At 42.6% G+C, this 23,029-nt stretch overlaps 1 protein-coding gene across 1 annotated transcript in view; it reads right to left on the bottom strand.

Annotated features, from left to right (window-relative positions):
- LOC124777241 overlaps nt 1-12,973 on the bottom strand; it is a 62,508-nt gene extending 49,535 nt beyond the window's left edge. Inside the window, exons 1-2 of the mRNA XM_047252568.1 lie at nt 12,830-12,973; nt 651-776 (exon numbers count right to left, since the gene is read on the bottom strand). Of these exons, the coding sequence (XP_047108524.1) occupies nt 651-776; nt 12,830-12,911 (208 nt within the window). The 5' untranslated portion in view covers nt 12,912-12,973. The remainder of the gene's footprint in view (nt 1-650; nt 777-12,829) is intronic.
- Between the last annotated feature and the right edge of the window lie 10,056 nt (nt 12,974-23,029).

Raw genomic sequence — 23,029 nt, forward strand, 5'->3', positions numbered from 1 at the left:
TCGTTGAATGGTTCGCATGCTGACACTTGTTGACGACCCAGCATTGAAATCTGCAGCAATTTTCGGAAGGGTTGCGCTTCTCTTCAGTCTTCGTTGGTCCCGTTCTATTTCCGGCCACAGCGATGCCGCAGATTTGATTCTTTACGAGGGTCCTGATATTTACGGTACACTCGTGAAACGTTCATACGGAAAAATCCCCATTTCACCGCCACCTCGGAGATGCTGTCTCCCATCGCTCGTGCGCCAATTATAACACCACGTTCAAACTAACTTAAATCTTGATAGTGTGCCATTGTAGCAGCAGCAACCAATCTAACAATTGCGCCAGACAACTGTTATATTTAGGCGTTGTCGACTGCAGCACCGTATTCTGCCTGTTTAGATGACTGTATATTTGGCGCTTCAGTGTATGTCCTCTACTGGTAGTGCTGCCAACTGGCGTCTGTGAGTGGTTACTGCACGTTGACGTCGACGTAGGCAGTGGTTAATTAATGTGACTATACCGTCTATAAGCTGCTTATAAATCAAGCTGTTAGCTATCTAGTGTTCAGCCACGGCTGGCCGATATACTGCAGCCTTCGCCCGTGTCATGTGTTGATATCCTGCAACTGCATTTATTGGGTGCTCCCAGTTCATTATATGGTACTCACTGCAGTCAAAGTGCGTTGGACAGCAGTTACCGCCGGTAGCACTGGGAACACAGCCCACCTCCTCGTAGTATCGCATGGTTCTGTAGTTGGGGCAGTCCTGTACTCTGCATAATGACGTCTGGGAACCTGAAACAGAAATGTAAGAAACCTCTGTTAAAGTGCTTAACTTGTTGTTCGCCACCGTATAAGAGACATATTGTTCGGTGCTACAGGTTCTATGGCGGTCGTATTGAACATACGGTTTTTCGGGTTTGTCGTCTATGGTTCAAATGGCTCTGAGCACTATGGGACTTAACATCTATGGTCATCAGTCCTTTAGAACTTAGAACTACTTAAACCTAACTAACCTAAGGACATCACACAACACCCAGCCATCACGAGGCAGAGAAAATCCCTGACTCCGCCGGGAATCGAACCCGATTTGTCGTCTATTTGTATTGTGTCAGTTCCACAGTTTCGACATCACTGAGGTTAGGACAACAGCAATTACAAAGTACTACGTGTCAGCTGCAACCACTTGAAGATATCAGAAGTTGTCGCGAGGGAATGTTGTGTAATTTACATACCGTGATATGGCGGCATAATCGTGAACTGTATATTCAAAATTCGCGATTGCAGTGTCACAAATGTGTTCCAGATTTACTTCAACTCGGAGCGAAAAGATAACTGCGTGCCTAAAGCCTCTCTAGCATTACACCGAAGTGGTGAAATCGACGAACGCCGCCATTTCCAGGAGCTGTATTTTTGCCGCTCAGTGTGAGAGAGGCTATCCGATATTCGATTATTTCTTTCAATAGTGGTTGATGGCTGGTGTGGTATTTTTGTATAGAAGTGAATGATTTTCCCTAGTAGTAATTTCATCGTGGTTGTCGAAAATCGGGGGTCCTGTGGATGAGCGTGTATTTTTTCGAATAAATGGCAGAATATTTCAGCTTTCTCCCGTTCTTCCACCGTCATGTGGTTATCAGTTTGTAAAGTCGGCTCTTCGGTGACAGTTTTGTCCATGGTTCTCTCGAATTTATTCCAAAAGAGAGCGGGATTACGTGGGTCAAGTCCTTGTGACTCAAGTTCCTATACACTTGCTCTGAGTTAGCGAATGTCTGATCTAACTTTATTGTTAAGATAGTTTCATTCCGTTTTAGTTCTTTGATTAGGTTGTCGTTTAATTTATCTACATATTTTTCTTTTTCCTTTGATTAGGTTAAGAATACATGTAGGAAGTCTGCCTTTGTGTTCTATTATGGTTTTTTTTATGCGTTCTTACTGATATCAGATGGTGTCGTTTGGACGATTGGTTGGCAATATTTGTCAATGCCTTCAGCAGTATTAATATCTGTTAGGCTTTTTGCTTAAAATTTCTGTTCTGAAGTCTTGTGTATTAAGATTTTTGTAGTGGATGAAACTTTAGTCTTCCATTGTGGATGTCGTTTTTGGCGTGGGTAATAGCCGTTGTTTTTATAATGATGGGGAGATGGTCACTGGAGATGGTGTACCATATTTTAATGACTAGCAATTTGCTCTGTGCAAATAATATGATCAATTATGGAGGTTCCAGTGTGACTGATAAAAAAAGTGAATTATTTTTTAGGTGGATTAGGTTGTTGCCAAGCTGTCTCGTGTACGGTAAAGTAAGATAACAGGGATATGTTTTATGCTCTCCACACCCGCACACTGAGCGATATAATACGGGTCAACAGCTTTACCAGCGCATTTATCTCGAACATCACAGGCCAGCCAGCTGGTCCAGATAACCTGCAGTGACGCGAGTGGTTGCAGATAAGACGTAAAAAGAGACGAGCAAAGAAACAATATAGATTCGAATATCATTTACTTTTTAACGAGAATAAAACAATATTTTGCAAAACTCCAGCAATACTGTGTGATTCGGAGGGGACAAAAGCATAAAATATTCTCGTCCTCAGCTAACATAGTACTGCTATTAAAAAGAGAGTAGTGGAAATTCGTAACGTAAGCACGGAGTAAAAATCCGAAGAAATTCTGGTCGTATGTAAAGTACACAAGCGGCAAGACGCAGCCATTACCTTCGCTGCGCAGTGCCGATGGTACTGTTACCGACGACTGTGCCGCTAAAGCAGAGTTATTGAACGCAGTTTTCCGAAATTCCTTCACCAGGTACACGAATGGAATATTCCAGAATTTGAAACACGAACAGCTGCTAGCACGAGTTTCTTAGAAGTAGATACCTTAGGGGTTGCGAAGCAACTCAAATCGCTTGATAGGGCAAGTCTTCAGGTCCAGATTGTATACCGATTAGGTTCCTTTCAGATTACGCTGATACAATAGCTCCCTACTTAGCAATCATATACAACCGCTCGCTCACCGATAGATCTGTACCTACAGATTGGAAAATTGCGCAGGTCGCACCAGTGTTTAAGAAGGGTAGTAGGAGTAATCCGTCGAACTACAGACCTATATCATTGACGTCGGTTTGCAGTAGGATTTTGGAGCATATACTGTATTCAAAAATTATGAATCACCTCGAAGGGAACGATCTATTGATACGTAATCAGCATGGTTTCAGAAAACATCGTTCTTGTGCAACGCAGCTAGCTCTTTATTCGCACGAAGTAATGGCCGCTATCGACAGGGGATCTCAAGTTGATTCCGTATTTCTAGATTTCCGGAAAGCTTTTGACACCGTTCCTCACAAGCGACTTCTAATCAAGATGCGAGCCTATGGGGTATCGTCTCAGTTGTGCGACTGGATTCGTGATTTCCTGTCAGGAAGGTCGCAGTTCGTAGTAATAGACGGCAAATCATCGAGTAAAACTGAAGTGATATCAGGTATTCCCCAGGGAAGCGTCCTGGGGCCTCTGCTGTTCGTGATCTATATAAATGACCTGGGTGACAATCTGAGCAGTTCTCTTAGGTTGTTCGCAGATGATGCTGTAATTTACTGTCTAGTAAGGTCATCCGAAGACCAGTATCAGTTGCAAAGCGATTTAGAAAAGATTGCTGTATGGTGTGGCAGGTGGCAGTTGACGCTAAATAACTAAAAGTGTGAGGTGATCCCCACGAGTTCCAAAAGAAATCCGTTGGAATTCGATTACTCGATAAATAGTACAATTCTCAAGGCTGTCAATTCAACTAAGTACCTGGGTGTAAAAATTACGAACAACGTCAGTTGGAAAGACCACATAGATAATACTGTGGGGAAAGCGAGCCAAAGGTTGCGTTTCATTGGCAGGACACTTAGAAGATGCAACAAGTCCACTAAAGAGACAGCTTACGCTACACTCGTTCGTTCTCTGTTAGAATATTGCTGCGCGGTGTGGGATCCTTACCAGGTGGGATTGACGGAGGACATCAAAAGGATGCAAAAAGGGGCAGCTCGTTTTGTATTATCACGTAATAGGGGAGAGAGTGTAGCAGATATGATACGCGAGTTGGGATGGAAGTCATTAAAGCAAAGACGTTTTTTGTCGCGGCGAGATCTATTTACGAAATTTCAGTCACCAACTTTCTCTTCCGAATGCGAAAATATTTTGTTGAGCCCAACCTACATAGGTAGGAATGATCATCAAAATAAAATAAGAGAAATCAGAGCTCGAACAGAAAGGTTTAGGTGTTCGTTTTTCCCGCGCGCTGTTCGGGAGTGGAATGGTAGGGAGATAGTATGATTGTGGTTCGATGAACCCTCTGCCAAGCACTTAAATGTGAATTGCAGAGTAATCATATAGATGTAGATGTAGATGAGTAATTCCTTTGAGTGAGCTATGTGATGCAAAATTGAATTGCAGTGATTCCACCGTGTAGTTAACCATTGACGCCACTGAAGGTATTACTCACAGATAGTTGTCTGGGATACTCTCTGAACTCCTTCCACATCCGAGTCCGAGAAATACATTTCGGTACTGGACCTGTCATCTGCTGCGTTTATAACGAGTCTATCAACAGCACAGCCCACGAAGCCGCCAAGTGCCACGTTTTCTCGTCTTCTCTTACGACGTGCCGTTCTGTATCCCACTAGCGTTGGGCAGTGACGTGAGACAAAGCTTCGTGCGTTAGTTCCAGTACGTCTGACAGTTTAAATGCCTTGTTATTTCTCGCGACAGAATTTACCTTGGCACCAGATCAGTTCTGTTGGATTAATAATGCAGTGGTACGGTAAAAAATCAGTATTTGTATGGCGTGGTCGATGCTGCGAAACTTGTTGCTTTTGTGTTTCTACGTCGCTTATCGCTCTGGCTCGCATGAGACCACGTCTGTGGTGGAAAAGAATTGGCGTAGCGCAAATAAAGAATAATTTTGATCTTTCATTTTTGTCCTAAAATTTAATTTGTTATGTTTCATTAACATAAACAACATTTATTAATAATATTTTACAAAATATATAAATTCAGAATTTATATTTGCAATGGAAACGGGAAAATTGCATTCAATTTGAAACTAAAAAGAAGACGATGTGTATTTTTCATATGATGATTAGATATGTGTTAATTAGCATAAATTTGATGAATTTTACAGGTGTAAGTGCTCAAAATAAAATGAAAAAAAGGAAGATCATAACGAGATTTAAACGGTCGCTCCGTGAACTGTATTAGATTACCATTCTGCAACGCTATGTATGCCGTTTTATAAAATGCTTTAACTATAAAAAATACAGCTTCTAGTACACCTTCAGGACTTTTTTAACATTAGACTTGTGAAAAAGATTAAGAACAACTGGCCTCTCGCCTCTGTTTAACGATTTCCCACGCACTTTTTTCATTACAGAATAGGAAGCAGCCTCAGACTTTTTCACACTGCGTATTAACAGCGCGACATCGGAGCCCAACAGTACAGAGACTGCGACTGTACACAATTGTTGAAATAAAAATTACATAGCTAAAGCATGATTAAGAAAAACGTTGATGACTGTTAATACATTAAAATATCTTAAAGCTTCATTTACCGTAACTTAGTACCATGATATCTAACATACAAGTAGGGCCTACTTACAAGAGCGCAACAACGCCGGTGTACGTGTGCCACTGGTGCTACCAATTATCGCGTTTGTGTTTCTTTACATCAGGTTTATTCGCATGATGAAGAAAGTATACACCATTCACCTATGTGTGATTCGGTTACTGACTTCGAAAGTCAGTTGTTCGGATTTAGGTTATGACATGTTCAATATGCCTGTTATCATTGGCGTTGATGTGGCGCAGTCGAATAGCGAAATTATGCATGACCCGTTGAAGTGTCGGAACATCGATGCTGTCGGTGACCTCCTGAATGGCTGTTTTCAGCTCAGTAATGGTTTTGGGGTTATTGCTGTACACCTTGTCTTTAACACAGCCCTACAAAAGGAGTCGCATGTGTTCAGATCCGGAGAATATGGCGGCCAATCGAGGCCAATACCAGTAGCTTCTGTGTACAAACGGTCCCTAAAATGCTCTTCCAGAACATAAAACACGTTTCTGCTTCGGTGGAGTCGAGCTCCGTCTTGCGTTAACCACTTCTTGTAGTAATGAGGGTCACATTGGATAATGGGGATGAAATCCTCTTCCAAAACCTTCACATACCGTTAGGTAGTCCCCGTGCCATCAAGGAATATCGCACTGATTATTCCATGACTGTACATTGCGCACCACACTGTCACCTGTTGAGGGTGAAGAGACTTCTCGATCGCGAAATGCGGATTCTCAGTCCCCAAAATGCTCCAGTTTTGCTTATTGATGAACCAATCCAAATAAAAATGGGCTTGGTCGCTAAACCAAACCATATTCACATCAAAGTCCTATTCGTCAATTCTGTGGACAATAGTGTTGCGAAACACAACCAGTGTTCCATAGCCCTGGGAATTATTGACTGATGGGTTTGAATTTTGTTATGAGGAGAGATGGAGGTCTTCAACAATTTATCGCAGTGTCTCTTGGTTGATTTCCACGTGTTGTGCACCTCGTCTGCTCGATTTCCTGGGTCTGGTTTGAAACACAGCGCGTGTGTTTTTGACGTTTTCAGGCGTTTTCACCCTTTTTGGACGACAGACAACGCCAACACTGTCACCACGAACACTACCCGTTTTCGCAAACTTGCCAATCAAATTCTTGATTGTTAGCACACTCGGACCGGTTGTCATCAGCTTGAACTCGGTCGCAAACTTCCTTTAAGCAGCAATTGGGCTGTTATTGCTCTCATAGTAGCCCCTCACAAACGTTACACTCTCAGGCCCACGTGACATTTTCAAGTGCAAATTGCCGACAACAAGGCACGTACTAATTACCATCATGCCCTGCATCAAATCGAGCAGTTTGAGCGTCCTGACGCAAACAGTTTAGAAGTTATGACGAGTTTATTTCATGTAGCTCAATAATTGTCACGCTGTATGTACCCAGTTGAACAATTCAACTGGTCATATGTAACTGTTGTTTGTGCCACCAAAGTTAGTGTCTAGTTGAGGTGTAGCACCTGACATCGTGCCTACTTAGATGGGACATTACAGGCAGATAACATGCTTGCAAATATGCCCGACACCGAGAGTGTGAAGTTTCTATGCGATCTGGTAGAGCTCACTAGCTGACGCACGATCTTTGAGCTGCAGTCAAAATACTGGAGGTCTGTTTGTTTTATTTTCTATTTATTAATTACTACTATAATTGTGCATAGTTATGAGACTAAATGAAGGTGTGAATGTGACATAATGTTTTATGTGAAGTTTTCATACTATACAATGAAGGAACGTGCGAGGATAACGTGTGTGTTAATCATCCGTACCGGGGAAATGATTAATATTGTAATATTTCGCTACCAAAATCTTTGAGAAGTGCCGTAAAGTGTGGGAGAGAGTTCGATTTAATGCACGGCGTAAATTTCAGAGCTTTTGGTGCTGGAACAGCTTAAGTTCCGCGTGGCGTGTTGCTTACTCGCGAACGTGAACATTTTGTTAAGTGAGGCTGATTATACTAACGTTTGAGTGAGCTATTCTGAAAGAAACTATCCGTTTGTAAACTTTCGGTGAAAAGATAGTTAATAATTACCATAAACTGACTACGGTTATGAATGAGGTGTGCGTGTGGAGTAAGACTTGGTCGTAACTGGTGTATGCAAGCTTACCGCAACAGAGCGAAATTTTACGCACATAAATGCTTTAATTTAACTATTCCTTCGACGGACAACACAATTTTTAATGCGACTTGGGGCTACGAGGTGTCCAGCTGTTTTTTCTGTAGCTTATTCCGGCTGAGAACTGCATTTCAGTGACTTCAAGGACGCATGCTCGTGAGAAGAGATTTTCCACGAGGTGAGTGGAAATTTTCCAACGTACCACTTCGCCACACAGTCTCTAGCGAATGAGACAGGAACTGAAACGGAGGATAGGAAAGCAAATGCTTAGCTCTCAAATGTTCCTTTACAAAGGTAAACTCAGGATAATTGCCCCAATTTAATCTCCGTACCGCAGTAAACATGAATAAAATAAATATTAGCATCAGTGGTGTTCAGAAACCACTGAAATCGCTATTGTAACACTAAGCTCCAGGGCCCGATGGAATTACTGTCAGATTCTATACTGAATTTTTGGCTGAGTTAGCCCTTCTTCTACCTATAATCTGTCGTAGATCCATCGAACAAAAAACCGTGACCTGTTCTTGGAAAAAAACACTGGCCACACCCGACTACAAGAAGGGTAGTAAAAGTCACCCACATAACTACCTTCGAATATAAATCGATTCGTTGTAGAATCTTAGAACACATTTGGAGCTCAAACATAACGAGGTATCTTGAACAGAATGTCCTCCTCAATGCCAGCCAATAAGGATTTCGAAAACATCGATCATGCGAAACCAAACTCACGTAATATACTGAAAGCTTTGGATCAAGGCAATCATGTAGGTGCTGTATTTCTCGATTTCCGAAAAGCATTTGCCTCAGTATCACACGTACGCTTATTGCCAATGTATGGGGTATCAAGTGAAATTTGTGACTGTATTGATGACTTTTTGGTAGGGAGGACACAGCATGTTGTCTTGGATGGAGAGACATCGTCAGTGTAGAACCAACTTGAGGTGTGCTCCAGGGAAGTGTATTGACTCCCTTGCTGTTCATGTTATATATTAATGACCTTACAGACAATATTAACGGTACCCTCAAACGTTTTGTAGTTGATATCGTTATCTGTAATCAAGTACTAGCGGAAGAAGGAAGCTGCATAAATATTGCCAGATCTCGATAAAATTTCAAAGTGGTGTTAAGACTGGCAACTTGCTTTACATGTTCAGAGATGTAAAATTGTGCATGTCACAAAAGAATCGTATTAGCCTCTGACTATAATATCAGTCATTGCTGGACCCGGCCAACTCATACAAATACCTCCGTGTAACATTTTGAAGGGATATGAAATGGAATGGTCACATAGGCGGGATAATCACGTAGGCTCAGTCATGGGTAAAGCAGGTACTAGGTTTCGGTTTGTTGGTAGAATAGTGGGGAAGTACAGTCAGTCTACAAAAAAGATTGCTTACAAATCACTCATGCGGCCTGTTCTAGAATATTGCTCTAAAGTACCACATGGGGATGACAGAGGGTATTGGACGTATACAGAGAAGGGCAGCACGAATGGTCACAGGTTTATTTGATCTGTGAGAGAGTGTCACAGCGATACTGAAGGAACTGAACTGGAAAACTCTTGAAGACAGACGTAAAGAAAATCTGTTAAGGTTCCAAAAACCGGCTTTAAATGATTGTTCTAGGAAGACACTACAATATCCTACGTATCATGCACATAGAGATCGTGAGGATAAGATTAGAATAATTCAAAAATGGCTCTGAGCACTATGGGACTCAACTGCTGAGGTCATTAGTCCCCTAGAACTTAGAACTAGTTAAACCTAACTAACCTAAGGACATCACACACATCCATGCTCGAGGCAGGATTCGAACCTGCGACCGTAGCGGTCTCGCGGTTCCAGACTGCAGCGCCAGAACCGCGCGGCCACTTCGGCCGGCTTAGAATAATTACTGCGAGCACAAAGGCATTCAAACAACCATTCTTTCCGCGCTCCATACGTGGTCCTCAATAACTGTTACAGTGGGACCTACCCTCTGCCATATACCTCACGACGGTTTGCAGAGTATAAATGTAGATGCAGATGCGGAGTTCCAGATGCAGATGGACGGCCATGAATAGGACAAACAGAGATCGCCTAACCGTTGAGAGGCGCATTTTATAGTTTATCATCTGATGTAGACTTCGAGGTACAGCTTAGTGACTTGAATTAATGCTTGGTCTCAGGGTGATATGGCTTAATAAAAGCTTCTCAGCCTAGCAAGCGCGTAAAGTGGTAATACATACACGAACTTTCGGCTGAGTAATCTCGGTCATAGCCAAGTAGTGACTGGCTAGTGGATACGTAACCACTTGAAGCGGTTGGTGGTTATATTAACCACTTGGTGCGACTATAAATTCGAGACAATTTTAGTTAGCTATCTTACTTTTGTGATAACTATTCCGTGCGGAACTGTCTTTTCTGTCTACAAAAATCATGAAAGTCGTAACGACGTCCCCAGAATCTATGCCTGGCGCTACCTGGCAAGTGTAGACTGCGTCATAACAGCACACCAATGTGAATTTGTGAGTCACGAAGCGTCTGAGTTAACATTTGACGGGAAATCCCGAAGACTTGCATATACTTCGCTGCTTAATGTGAGGCTTGACCTGGTGGTGAATCGTGAATACTGTGGTGTCGCCTCTCAGAAGTGTCTAATAATCACAAAACTTTAATGCTTTTGATTCACTAGGATTAGTCACAAGTTTCGCCCCTGGAACTAGAAAATTCTAACTGAGACCGGACTAATCCATCGGGTCTTCTTCAGCCTTCATAGTAGTGGCCGAACGAGGACCCTGCGGGGGACACGGGAGGGCGGCTGCGCTACTACCCCCACCATTGTGCGATTAGCAAAGGGGGGAGACGGCTTCCCCCCTTACCGTATCAAACCATTAGACCATCCCATCCTCTTATTTCAAATCAGCCATACCAGCCAGGCGGTTCTAGGCCCTTCAGTCTGGAACCGCGCGACCGCTGCGTCGCAGGTTCGAATCCTGCCTCGGGCATGGATGTGCGTGATGTCCTTAGGTTAGTTAGGTTTAAGTACTTCTAAGTTCTAGGGGACTGATGAACTCAGATGTTATGTCCCATAGTGCTCAGAGCCATTTGAACCATTTTGAACCAGTGGTATTTACTTCATGTTCACTGGGTATGTAAAACTTAACATTTAATTTAAATTTATGGAGTCATACTGAGAATGTATTAATACACTATCACTGTTTTAACGTTAATACGTTTGATTATTAATTCTGGAAGAAGCGTTATACGTTTAAACGTTTCAAACTAAATCGTCATTCTCGTGTTGCCATTGTTGCATTAATCTAAGCTCCGACATCCGTTACTTGCGAGTTACCGTGGTAAGTAGCATTATTGGTGAGTTGAGTGGCTCCGAGATCTACGGCATAGCAGCATATCTTCCAAGCAAGGCAGAATTTCTCGTTCCTTAACAGCGGTGCGTTACCGGATATATATGCAAACGTTGGTGGTCAGGATACTAGCAGACGTGGTAAAACAGAATAGTCAGAGAATTAAAAAAATAACGTTAACGATGGTACTAACAAAGACAAAGATGTTGACTCTTTGAGGACTCAAAACTGTAAGAAGTCTCAAGACAGGATTGGGGGTAATAGAGGGCTTGACATTATAGTTGGAAATTGTGTTCCTTTACCACGATTTCAAAACTGGTGAAAGACTAATATGGCTGTCTGTCGATGACAGAAATTTGGTAATATGCACAATGTGTTCAGAAGTTCGTGAACTTTAAGTGTCAACAAGGAAATGCATGGTAGTTACGTTGTTTGGGCTGACAAAAATCAGGGGAAATCTCACAGCAGGCACTCACCCTTGGCGGGAGGCATTATTTCCCAGGCATCTTTATGCGCTCAGAAATGAGAAAGAGTGACGTGATGCGATCGACGGGCATACTAGACACACTGTCCAGTACATTTCGCAAAGTTTATCGGATATTTCACTGTTATTTCCATTCCGCGATCGACTGAATGCACGTTACTTTCTTTACACGCCTTTGTATACTACACCGTTCCTGGTTGACACATTGGACATCGACAGCCCAACAGATCAGAGAACGATATAATTACGAGTATGCCTAAACATAATGATCCATTTCTTCCATTCTGTCACGTCTCAGCTTCGATCCTTCTGATTCTATCCAACCGATTGTCGCATACACGCCACTCACTGCCGTCATTTACGCCTGGTGTCGGTGGTCACTTGATTGTCTGGTAGGAGTTACACACCATCTATCGTGTTTCAAACATATCTGTGCGCTCTGTTAACAAGTAACTAACATTTTGTTCAGTGTGGTTATATACACGTGTAAGTGCAGATATATCTACTGGTGACTGAGTACGGTATATCGAATAATATTACATCAGTATTTATGTCATTTGCAGACTAATAATTGTAGCTGTTACCTGTCATATGCTTTTAGGTTGGTTAGTATCTTTAAGTACGTGTGACAGAGCAACCCATTAGTTTCCCTGGGCAGCAGGTCAGGTGTTAAAGTGTGGACACAGGGACGCAAAACAATTAGTCTATATTGACAGCCGTAGTCCACTAAGTGGTGCAGTTACGACAGTGCAGAAAACATCAGGTAGTAAAGAAAGTGACGAGTTTGCGGGAACACTGTTAGAGGCAAAGGAAAAACAAGTAACACACTGTAGTGGGTACTTATTAAGATACAACGATCACAGTATCTGCAGTCAGAACGCTAACACATTCTGTATACGCAACCTTCAGTTAAGGTTCTTCATGGAAGAAGTGTTGCACATCGAGTGAATTAGCGAAACCTTAGTCTCCACACGTACCAGATTCAGCCATGTGAATATATTCAGTCTTTCTCGCTACTTTCCTCCAGATTCTGTAGATGTGTTGCTCATGTAACTCGCGTGCGATTTTCTTAGTTGCTCGTTGTTACAATCCGTTAGAAGGCTGATCTCTAAAACAGTCTTTCCAATCCACTGGTTCTTATAGCATGCAATGGTGTGAGACTTCACTATTACATTGACACAAAGAACGACAATATCGGCTGTAACAGCCAAAAGGCCAGGAATGCTGATATGTGCGTGTGCGTGCATATGTGATTGTGTGTGTGTGTGTGTGTGTACTCACTGGCAGGGCCCGTGGCGACCAGCAGAAACAGCAGCAGAGGCAGCGAGGCGGCGGACACGTCGATCACCCAGCGGTCGTCCATGCTGGAAGTCGGGTTCGCACTGCGGCATTAACCGGCAGCGCTCGCTATTTACGGCGCAGCTGCCAGAGGGGAACCGGCGCTCAAGGTCGGCGGTTACACGAGCTCGCGGCCTCTCATCTCCTAGCGTCACTCACAACCTTATGGTTCCGACCTTCTGCGAACCCCTCATTCCTGGAACTGATCTCAGCTTTCGACTATAATTGTCTCTGGATACAGATAATTAGCATTATTTTTCCATAAACAGACCTCAAGGACATAATGGCTGACACTTATTACTGAAATCATACACTACTGGCTATTAAAATTGCTACACCACGAAGATGACGTGCTACAGACGCGAAATTTAACCGACAGGAAGAAGATGCTGTGATATGCAAATGATTAGCTTTTCAGAGCATTCACAAAAGGTTGGCGCCGGTGGAGACACCTACAACGTGGTGACATGAGGAAAGTTTCCAACCGATTTCTCGTCCACAAACAGCAGTTGACCGGCGTTGCCTGGTGAAACGTTGTTGTGATGCCTCGTGTAAGGAGGAGAAATGCGTACCATCACGTTTCCGACTTTGATAAAGGTCGGCCTGTAGCCTATTGCGACTGCGGTTTGTCGTATCGCGACATTGCTGCTCTCGTTGGTCGAGATCCAATGACTGTTAGCAGAATATGGAATCGGTGGGTTCAGGAGGGTAATACGGAACGCCGTGCTGGATCCCAACGGCCTCATATCACTAGCAGTCGAGATGACAAGCATCTTATCCGCATGGCTGTAACGGATCGTGTGGCCACGTCTCGATCCCTGAGTCACTAGATTGGGTCGTTTGCAAAAGAACAACCATCTGCATGAACAGTTCGACGACGTTTGCAGCAGCATGGACTACCAGCTCGGAGACCATGGCTGCGGTTACCCTCGACGCTGCATCACAGACAGGAGCGCCTGCGATGGTGTTCTCAACGACGAACCTGGGTGCACGAGTGGCAAAACGTCATTTTTGCGGGTGAATCCAGGTTCTGTTTACATCATTATGACGGTCGCATACGTCTTTGGCGACATCGCAGTGAACGCACATTGGAAGCGTGTATTCGTCATCACCATACTGGCGTATCACCCGGCGTGATGGTACGGGGTGCCATTGGTTACACGTCTCGGTCACCTCTTGTTCACACCGACGGCGCTTTGAACAGTGGACGTTACATTTCAGATGTGTTACGAACCGTGGCTCTACCCTTCATTCGATCCCTGCGAAACCCTACATTTCAGCAGGATAATGCACGACCGCATATTGCAGGTCCTGTACGGGCCTTTCTAGGTACAGAAAATGTTCAACTGGTGCCCTGGCCAGCACATTCTCCAGATCTCTCACCAATTGAAAACGTCTGGTCAATGGTGGCCGAGCAACTGGCTCGCCCTCAATTCGCCAGTCGCTACTCTTGATGAACTGTGGTATCGTGTTGAAGCTGAATGGGCAGCTGCACCTGTACACGCCATCCAAGCTCTGTCTGACTCAAAGCCCAGGCGTATCAAGGCCGTTACTACGGCCAGAGGTGGTTGTTCTGGGTACTGATTTCTCAGGATCTATGCACCGAAATTGTGTGAAAATGTAATCACATGTCAGTTCTAGTCTAATATATATGTCCAATGAATACCCGTTTATCATCTGCAATTCTTCTTGGTGTAGCAATTTTAATGGCTAGTAGTGTACGTTTGAGAGATCGTTAAAAAAGCTTTAACAGCACCTCGAAAAAATAAATTTATACAATCAAAGGAGAGACTTGGAAAACGACTAAGTACGAGAGATCAATCATGACTTAATAACTTTTTGTTTAAGTGATCAGTCTTCTGACTGTTTGGATGCGCCACAAATTCCTCCCTTATTTTAAACCGTTTGCTTTTCTGACAGAATATTTTCAGCAGTTAGTCTATCTGTGTTACTAGTTTCGAATATATTTTATACCTAGTATTCAGCAGAGTGGTGCCCCTATAATTTCCGCTGTTACTTCTGTCTCCTTTTTTGTAAATAGGTTAGTCCTCTGGAATATTGTTTGTCCAGCATCGGTTAATAGGTCTGCGAAATTTGGGTTTCAGTGTGGGAGATATATATTTAATCAATTCTGTTTCAATTCCGCTGCTCCCGGAATCTATGTGTATCTTGTCATTCCTTCATTTCTATTGGATCACCTGTTGTCGATTCCTGCACATCTAGCATTTTACGTCGTCTCTTGCTTCGAAAGTTTGTTATAGTAGTCCAGCCATTGCATCTTATTTACCAATTTATTCTGACATCATCTTTTATACATTTATTCAAATTCTTCATCATTGTATAAACAGATTCCTTCTTTTTCTTTTTGTCGGTCTATCTGTACAATCGTTTTTTTGTTCTTTACTTCTTTTGCGTTGTCATAAAGCCTATGGAGTTGCCTACTCTGTTACAGTTTTGATATTTTTCTAATTCTGCTCTAGATTATGGCGTTCTTCTACTTTATTACAGAATTTATTCAGTCTCTCCCCATACAGTTTCTTGACGGAATTTTGTTTTTGCTAACATGTTTTCTATTTCTTATTCTCATGGTATTCAGAAGCCTTGTTTATCGTCCATCGTGCTTTAGCCTGTATCTCTGCCATTAACAAATTATGATCAGTTTTCAGTTCAGGCACCTCCATAAATACGTAAAGGTTACAGTCCTTTTCGATTGTCGATTGCTGTCATTTTCCGGTCTAGGTCAATCTTCGTATCTCCTTGTATTGCAAAAATGTAATCGCTATTCGGAAGTCATCAAAATATGAATACTGTCATCTTGTGTATTTCCAGAAATAGTTCAAATGGCCCTGAGCACTATGGGACTTAACATCTGAGACCATCAGTCCCCTAGAACTTAGAACTACTTAAACCTGACTAACCTAAAGACGTCACACACATCCATGCCCGAGGCAGGATTCGAACCTGCCACAGTAGCAGTCGCGCGGTTCCGGACTGAAGCGCCTGGAACCGCTCGACCACCGCGGCCGGCGTGTATTTCCAACTCGAGCAGTGACGTCTCCTCCAATTAGGGCTAAGTCGTTTTATTGAAGGTACCCTCAGTCTCTCACAAGAGTCCATAGAAGATTTCTGAATCCTCCTCATTTCCATTTTCTGGCGACAACGTACACAAGAGATTTAAATATCCAGTTTCTGCCGTAAATCTGTTATGAACCTTTCATTCAGCAACGAGTATGAGTGTATCTTCTTTTTCGATTTGTTCTTTTTGAAAATTGATACTGTTGCTGAATAAATCGTAGCGTATCCTCCGAAATCTTTTGAGCCCTTTAGTTTTCTTTTTGTCCACATTGTTAAGCCATATCTGTTTCCTTCAAAGTAAATTCGATTTTGTTAGGCATAATTCCTGTATATTCTAGTAGTATTTCTAAGAGAATCTAATCCTTCATTCAAAATCTCTAATGATTTTTTTTCAATTCCAGTCGCCATAGTTGTTCAGTCCTTTCACAGAATCTTTTTCTGCGTGTTATCAGAGATAAACTGTCCACCCGTCCGCAGTACAGGCGTCGTGCGGAGTAAGTCACGCGAGGGTGGGCTACCGCCTCTAGGTCCGTCGGGGTTGCCTGCCTCAGTCGGAAAGCCCCGGTTCAGAGCTCCCTCTCTACTGCTGTTCTTCTATGGGTTGCATTGCCTTCGCCTTCGTGGACATAGGTAGAATTTGCTAGTAAAACTGCTAAGAGATCGCAGAGGCATTCCTCAAGGATTTATTGTTCTGACTCACACTGCACGGGTCAAGTCACTTGGCAACATACCAGCCTTTAGTTCCCTCCATCATCTTGTGAGTGTTTTCCATATATTCCATTATTCAGCGATTCTGCGGAGAATCTCATTCCTTATCTTATCACTCCTCCTAATTTTCAACATACTTTTGTTGCAACTCGTTTTAGACGCTGGAATTATCTTCTTTTTCTATTGTCTCGGTCATACAATTCTGTGCTCCGTGCATACATTCTCAGAAATTTCTTCCTCGAAGTAAGTCCTATGTTTAATACTGGTACACTTCTTATGGCCAAGAATGCCCTCTTTGCCTGCGATAGTCTGCTTTTTTATGTCCTCTTTGCTACGTCGATCATGTGCCATTTTGCTTCCAAGCTAGCAGAATTTCTTAACTTCATCTGCTTCGTGGTCACCAATTTTGACTTATTTTATCGTTCATCTCATTACTGTTGCTCCTCGTTACATTCGTCATTTTTTCGGTTTATCCTTAATCAGTATTCGGTCAGCATAGCATCTTCGGATGCAACAGGTCCTATAATACTCCACACGTTTATGAGGATTACAATGTCATCAGCTAATCTCACCACTGATATTTCTTCATTCTAAGATTCAATCCAGTCCTGAACTTTCCTACCATAACCGTCACTGATTCGTAGATGTTAGACTGAACAGATGGGGTTAAGGAATGCATCCCTGTATTACACCCTTTTAAACCTAAGCATTTCGTTCTTGGTCTTCCATTCTTATTATTTCCCATCTGAGGCATATGAGTGCTTGAATCACAGTATTCTTTAGATAAAGTGAAGTTTTAGTGGATTGATGGCACAGCCAACCAATGGATAAAGACATATCCAACCAAAATAATGCAGAAAGTTGTATTTAGTAATTCAACAAACATTGCCTGGGGACATAACAGACCGGAGGGAATTACATGTGGGGTTCCCCAAGACTCAATCTTAGGACCATATCTGTTCCTTATATACGTAAACCACCTTGCGTCTAATACACAACAAGCAGAATTAGTTCTTTTTGCAGACTGCAATCAGTCCAAGCAGAGATATGAAAACAGAAGACATCGTAAACAATTTTCTTAAAAGATAATTGAGTTTCTGCTAATGGTCTCACAACATATTCCGTTCTGCACATACAGCGGTACCACACAAATGGTGTGACACACATGGCAAAGAAATTCTTCGATATCCATATCGATCGGAATTTAATCTGGAAAAACACATTTTGGAACTCCTAAAAGAACTTCGTTCAGCTACATTTGCACATAGACTCGTTACAATTCTTGGGGAACTACAAATCATTAAGTTCACATACACACATAAAAAAAAGTTTTCCATCACCTCGGTTCCTAAAGTTCCTGAACCTCTACAGAAAACTGGAATGGAGATCAACATAAGTGTGATATCCACTCTTTTTATTGCTCATGAAAACCACACATGGCATGTTGTACCATCATACAGTGAGACCTTCAGAGGTGGTGGTCCAGATTGCTGGACACACCGGTACCGCTAATACCCAGTAGCACTTCTTCTTGCATTGATGCATGCCTTTATTCGTCGTGTCATGCTATTCACAAGTTCATCAAGGCACTGTTGCTCCAGATTGACCCACTCCTTAACGGCGATTCGACGTAAATCCCTCAGAGTGGTTGGTGGGTCATAAACAGCCCTTTTCAATCTATCCCAGGCATGTTCGATAGGTTTCGTGCCTGAAGAACATGCTGACCAGTCTAGTCGAGTGATGTCGTTATCCTGAAGGAAATCATTCATAAGATGTGCACGATGGGGGCGCGAATTGTCGGTCATGAAGACCAATGCCTCGCCAATATGCTTCCAGTATGGGTGCACTATCGTTTGGAGGATGGTATTCACGTATCGTACAGCTGATGCGGCGCCTTCCATTACCACCAGCGGCGTACGCCGGCCCCACAAAATGCCCCCCAAAAACAGCAGGGTACCTCTACCTTGCTGCACTCGCTGGACAGTGTGTCGAAGGCGTTCAGCCCGACCGGGTTGCCTCCAAACATATCTCGGAATATTGTCTGGTTGAAGGCATATGCGAGACTCATCGGTGAAGGGAACGTGATGCCAATTCTGAGCGGTCCATTCGGCATGTTGGTGGACCCATCTGTACCGCGCTGCATGGTGTAGTGGCTGCAAATATGGACCTTGACATGGACGTCTGGAGTGAAGTTGCGCATCATTCAGCCTATTACGCACAGCTTGAGTAGTAACACGACGTCCTGTGGCTGCACGAAAACCATTATTCAACAGGTTGGCGTTGCTGTCAGAGTTCCTCCGAACCATAATGCGTAGTCATCCACTGCAGTAGTAGCCTTTGGGCGGGATGAGCGAGGTATGTCATTGACATCGATAGTTTCTGTCTCTCTGTCTCTCCTCCACGTCGCTTTGGTTCACTACGAGACGCCTGGACACTTCCCTTCTTGCGAGCCCTTCCTGGCACAAATTAACAATGCGGACGCATTCGAACCATGGGATTGACCGTCTAGGCATGTTGAACTACAAACAACACGAAGCGTGTACCTCTTTCTTGGTGGAATGACTGGAACTGATCGGCTGTCGGGTCCCCTTCTGTCTAATTGGAGCTGCTCATGCAAGGTTGTTTACATCTTTGGGCGGGTTTAGTAACATCTCTGAACAGTCAAAGAGACTATGTCTGTGATACAATATCAGCAGTCAACGTCTATCTTCAGGAGTTCTGGGAACCGGGGTGATGCAAAACTTTTTTGATGTGTGTATTTTGGATATTGTCATGTGTAATGATCATCTGGGGTAACTCATCTTTAAGAAAGAATGTATTAACTGCTCAAAAATGTTCTGTAAGAATAATACGTGGTGCTCACCCACGATCATTTTGTAGACATCTCTTTATAGAGTTGGGCATTCTGACGACTGCTTCGCTGTATACCCTCATGAAGTTTGTTGTAAATAATCCACTTCAGTCCAAAAGGAACAATATGTACATAATTACAATACCAGAAATAAAAATGACAGTTATTACTCAACATGAAGGTTATCTTTAACACAAAAGGGGTACACAATGCTGCAACTAAAATTTTTGATCACTTACCTAGTGATACAAAATATCTAACAGGCAGCAAAGTAAAATTTGGAAACAAACTGGAAAAGTTTCACCTCGACAACTCCTTGTGCTCCATTGACAATTTTGTATTATTGTGCGTGTAAAAGATGATGGGTAGGAATTACTAAGTCACATCTAAACATTTAAAACAAAAACCATCAATTAAATTCCTGTGCGAATGTAAAATGCCTCGTTCCACATCATTACGATTTATCGTGCAATATGATCCGTGAAACACGAAACTAACTCCTACTTGGTTATGGTATATATATTGTATCTCATCCATCTTTCTCTAACGTTTACTCCTATTTTTGTCAATATTTCGATCATCTTGAACCATTCTATGTCAATGAATCCAATGAAAGTGTTGTGTTTTTCGTAAGTGTTGCTTCCATCATCAAATGCAACGTCACAACTACCTCTTACTTTTCGGAAAGCCAAGTTGATAGCCTTCTGTCAGCTCTTCGATTTTCATACCACTCTCCCGTGTGTTATTCCTGTCAGCAACTTGGAAGCGTGAGAGGTTAAGCTAAATGCGAGTAAATTCTTGTACATACCTGGCCTTAGTGTCTTCAGGATTGCGTAGACGATATTTTTCCTAGAGTCTGTTGTTACGTCTCCACTTTCATACATTTAATTTACCAACATTGATGGTAGGGTGACTGATACTGCCCCCCAACGATCTTAGAAATTCCAAATGAATGTTATCTATTACTCTCACCTTATTTGATCGCAAGTCTATCAAACCTCTGTTAAACATTGCCTCTGAAGTTGGATATCCTGTGTCCTTTATAGGGACTTCATTTCTCGGTGAGACGATCTCCTCGTAGAGACCTTCAAAATACACTTCTTTCCTGTTCTCTCCTGTGCGTTGCTCAGTGGAATTTCCCTTGCGTTCTTAAAGCTTCCCCCTTTGGTATTAATTTCACGAAGAGTGGCTTTGACTTTTCTATACGCTGACTCAATCCTTCCGACGACCATTTGTTTTTCTAGTTCTTCACATTATTCCCGCAGCCATTTCACTTTAACTTCCCTAAATTTTCTACTTCTTCCATTCCCAAGCCGGTTCTATGACTGTATTCTTGTCTTTCCTTGATTATTTTTGTGTTTCTCTCTTTCGTCTATCAGCTGAAGCATTTCTTCTATGAGCCAAAGTTTCTGCGGCCTTACCTTTCTTTCCATCCAACATCTTTTTATTGCCCTTTTTTTAGGCACGTCCACTCCACATCAACTGAACTAACTACGGTGGTATTCATTATCACAGTGTCTACAGCCTTAGATAACTTTGAACACGTCTGTTCTCAGTACAACAGAATCCCAGTTTTTCCACATTCGTTCTTCAGGATAATTTTCGTAAACTTCAGTCTACACTTCATCAATACTAAATTGTGATCCAAATCTATATCTATAACCGGGTACCCCTAATAATCTAATACCTGATTTCGATATTGTGTACTGACACAAGGAAAGCATCTCAATTCATTTTATAATTGGTTGTAGTGTTGACATACATTGAAATTCCGGTGCCGGAGTACCGCAGCACGCCGCTAGGAGAGCGAAATGCAAATGGCACAGACCACTGGTAAAGTACAGCTGTGGTAATCCACCATGCTTTGCTCCCCTATCGGCGTGCTACTGTGCTGGGGCGGGGTATTTCAGTATACATCACGACTGCTGATGTGTAGCAGTAAGCAAGTAAAAATAGTTTCTTAACTTTATTTTTTTGACATGATAATTAAAACTGGTATGATAGGAGATGTGAAGGAGTGGTAAGGTATCGGGCTAACATCAATTCAGATATCCTTTAAAACAAATTCATTAACAGAAAATTCTCTCTCAACATTTATGAAAAACATATTGTCCTACCCCTTTTGTTTTTTCTTCTTTTAAAGGGTAGCCATTACAATGCTTACAATATTTGTACTGATCCAATATCAAGGGTAAAATACGGGTGACACAGCAGTGTCAAATGTGAGCCCAAAGCAATTATAACATCAGTTAAAGGTTTCAACTCAAGCTCGAGAACTAGTTGTGACAAATAATTTATAATCTCCAATGCTATCTTAAAACTACATGTTTCAACCCTTAAACAAATTTATAATAATAAACTGAGAGCAATTCAAACCTAAAAAACAATATTCAGACAAATCCACTTTAGCAAAAGCACTTGAAATACACAACTACAAATTGCAGCGGGACCCTCTTAGTACAAGTTTTGTATACACTAATTTTCCTCGTGCCACAGTTTAAATAGGCTCATTTACTGTACAGAAGTACTGAACAATTTCAAAATAAGTTTACATGCAAAACCTCTTCAGATGAACGCCAAATTAAGAGACGTCAATTGTTCAATTACAAAAGGTAATTACTGAATTCAAGAACAAATCTGCAGCATTAGAATTAATTCGCTGCTACCTCAGTGGGCTTACAGACACGTAGTCTTGCAATCTCATTTTATTTCACATGTCAGTATTGCGCAAACGTTCTGCCAGTACACTTACACACATCATGAAATTGACGTTATAAGAGCTAAAACATAAATCAGGTGTAGCTGGCCCCACACATACGTACAAAATAATGGCCCCCACCAGGGAAAACTGAATGACAACCTTGTTACAGGTACATTCAAAACAAACAAATGACCAGTCACGTGGGACTAATGGTGCCCCACACCGGGCAGACACAATTACGATTTTCCAAGACTAACAACTAAAACACACAGGTAGGCAAGCACTCAATAATGAAGCTACTCAGCTTCACGTGAAGTTCTCCAGTAGATGTGTGTAAATGCAACCAGGGCGTAGCGACAGTATAATGACGGCTGTACACAGCTGCAGCCGTTGCTTTAACCGCAGATCTCCTCCGGGCAACACCAGTATTGTGCAACCGAAGCGCTCTTGCAAGCAAAAGCGGAGCTCCTTTCCAAATTACAGCTTTCCAAACAACTACAACTGGGCCTCGCTATCACTCCAATTGCGGCCAAGTCGTTTTCCGGTACATACACGGGGTGCTCCCAGCACAGGGCCCCACTCGCCGCCTCCCTCGCGCTGCTGCTAACTCAAGACTGCCGTCGCTGCCCGCTACGCACCGCCTCGCGCATCACATTCACATCATAAGCCTCTCTGCTAAAGAGGTTCTACACAACCAGCGATTCAACCACGGAGGCACAGAGTCGAAAAATAGCAAAACTTTGAGGAAGGTTTCGACGCACGGAACAAAAACCATAAGACTTATAGCCGTAAATGAGTATTATTTTTA

This window comes from Schistocerca piceifrons, chromosome 2, assembly GCF_021461385.2.
Source record: "Schistocerca piceifrons isolate TAMUIC-IGC-003096 chromosome 2, iqSchPice1.1, whole genome shotgun sequence".
NCBI lineage: Eukaryota > Metazoa > Arthropoda > Insecta > Orthoptera > Acrididae > Schistocerca > Schistocerca piceifrons.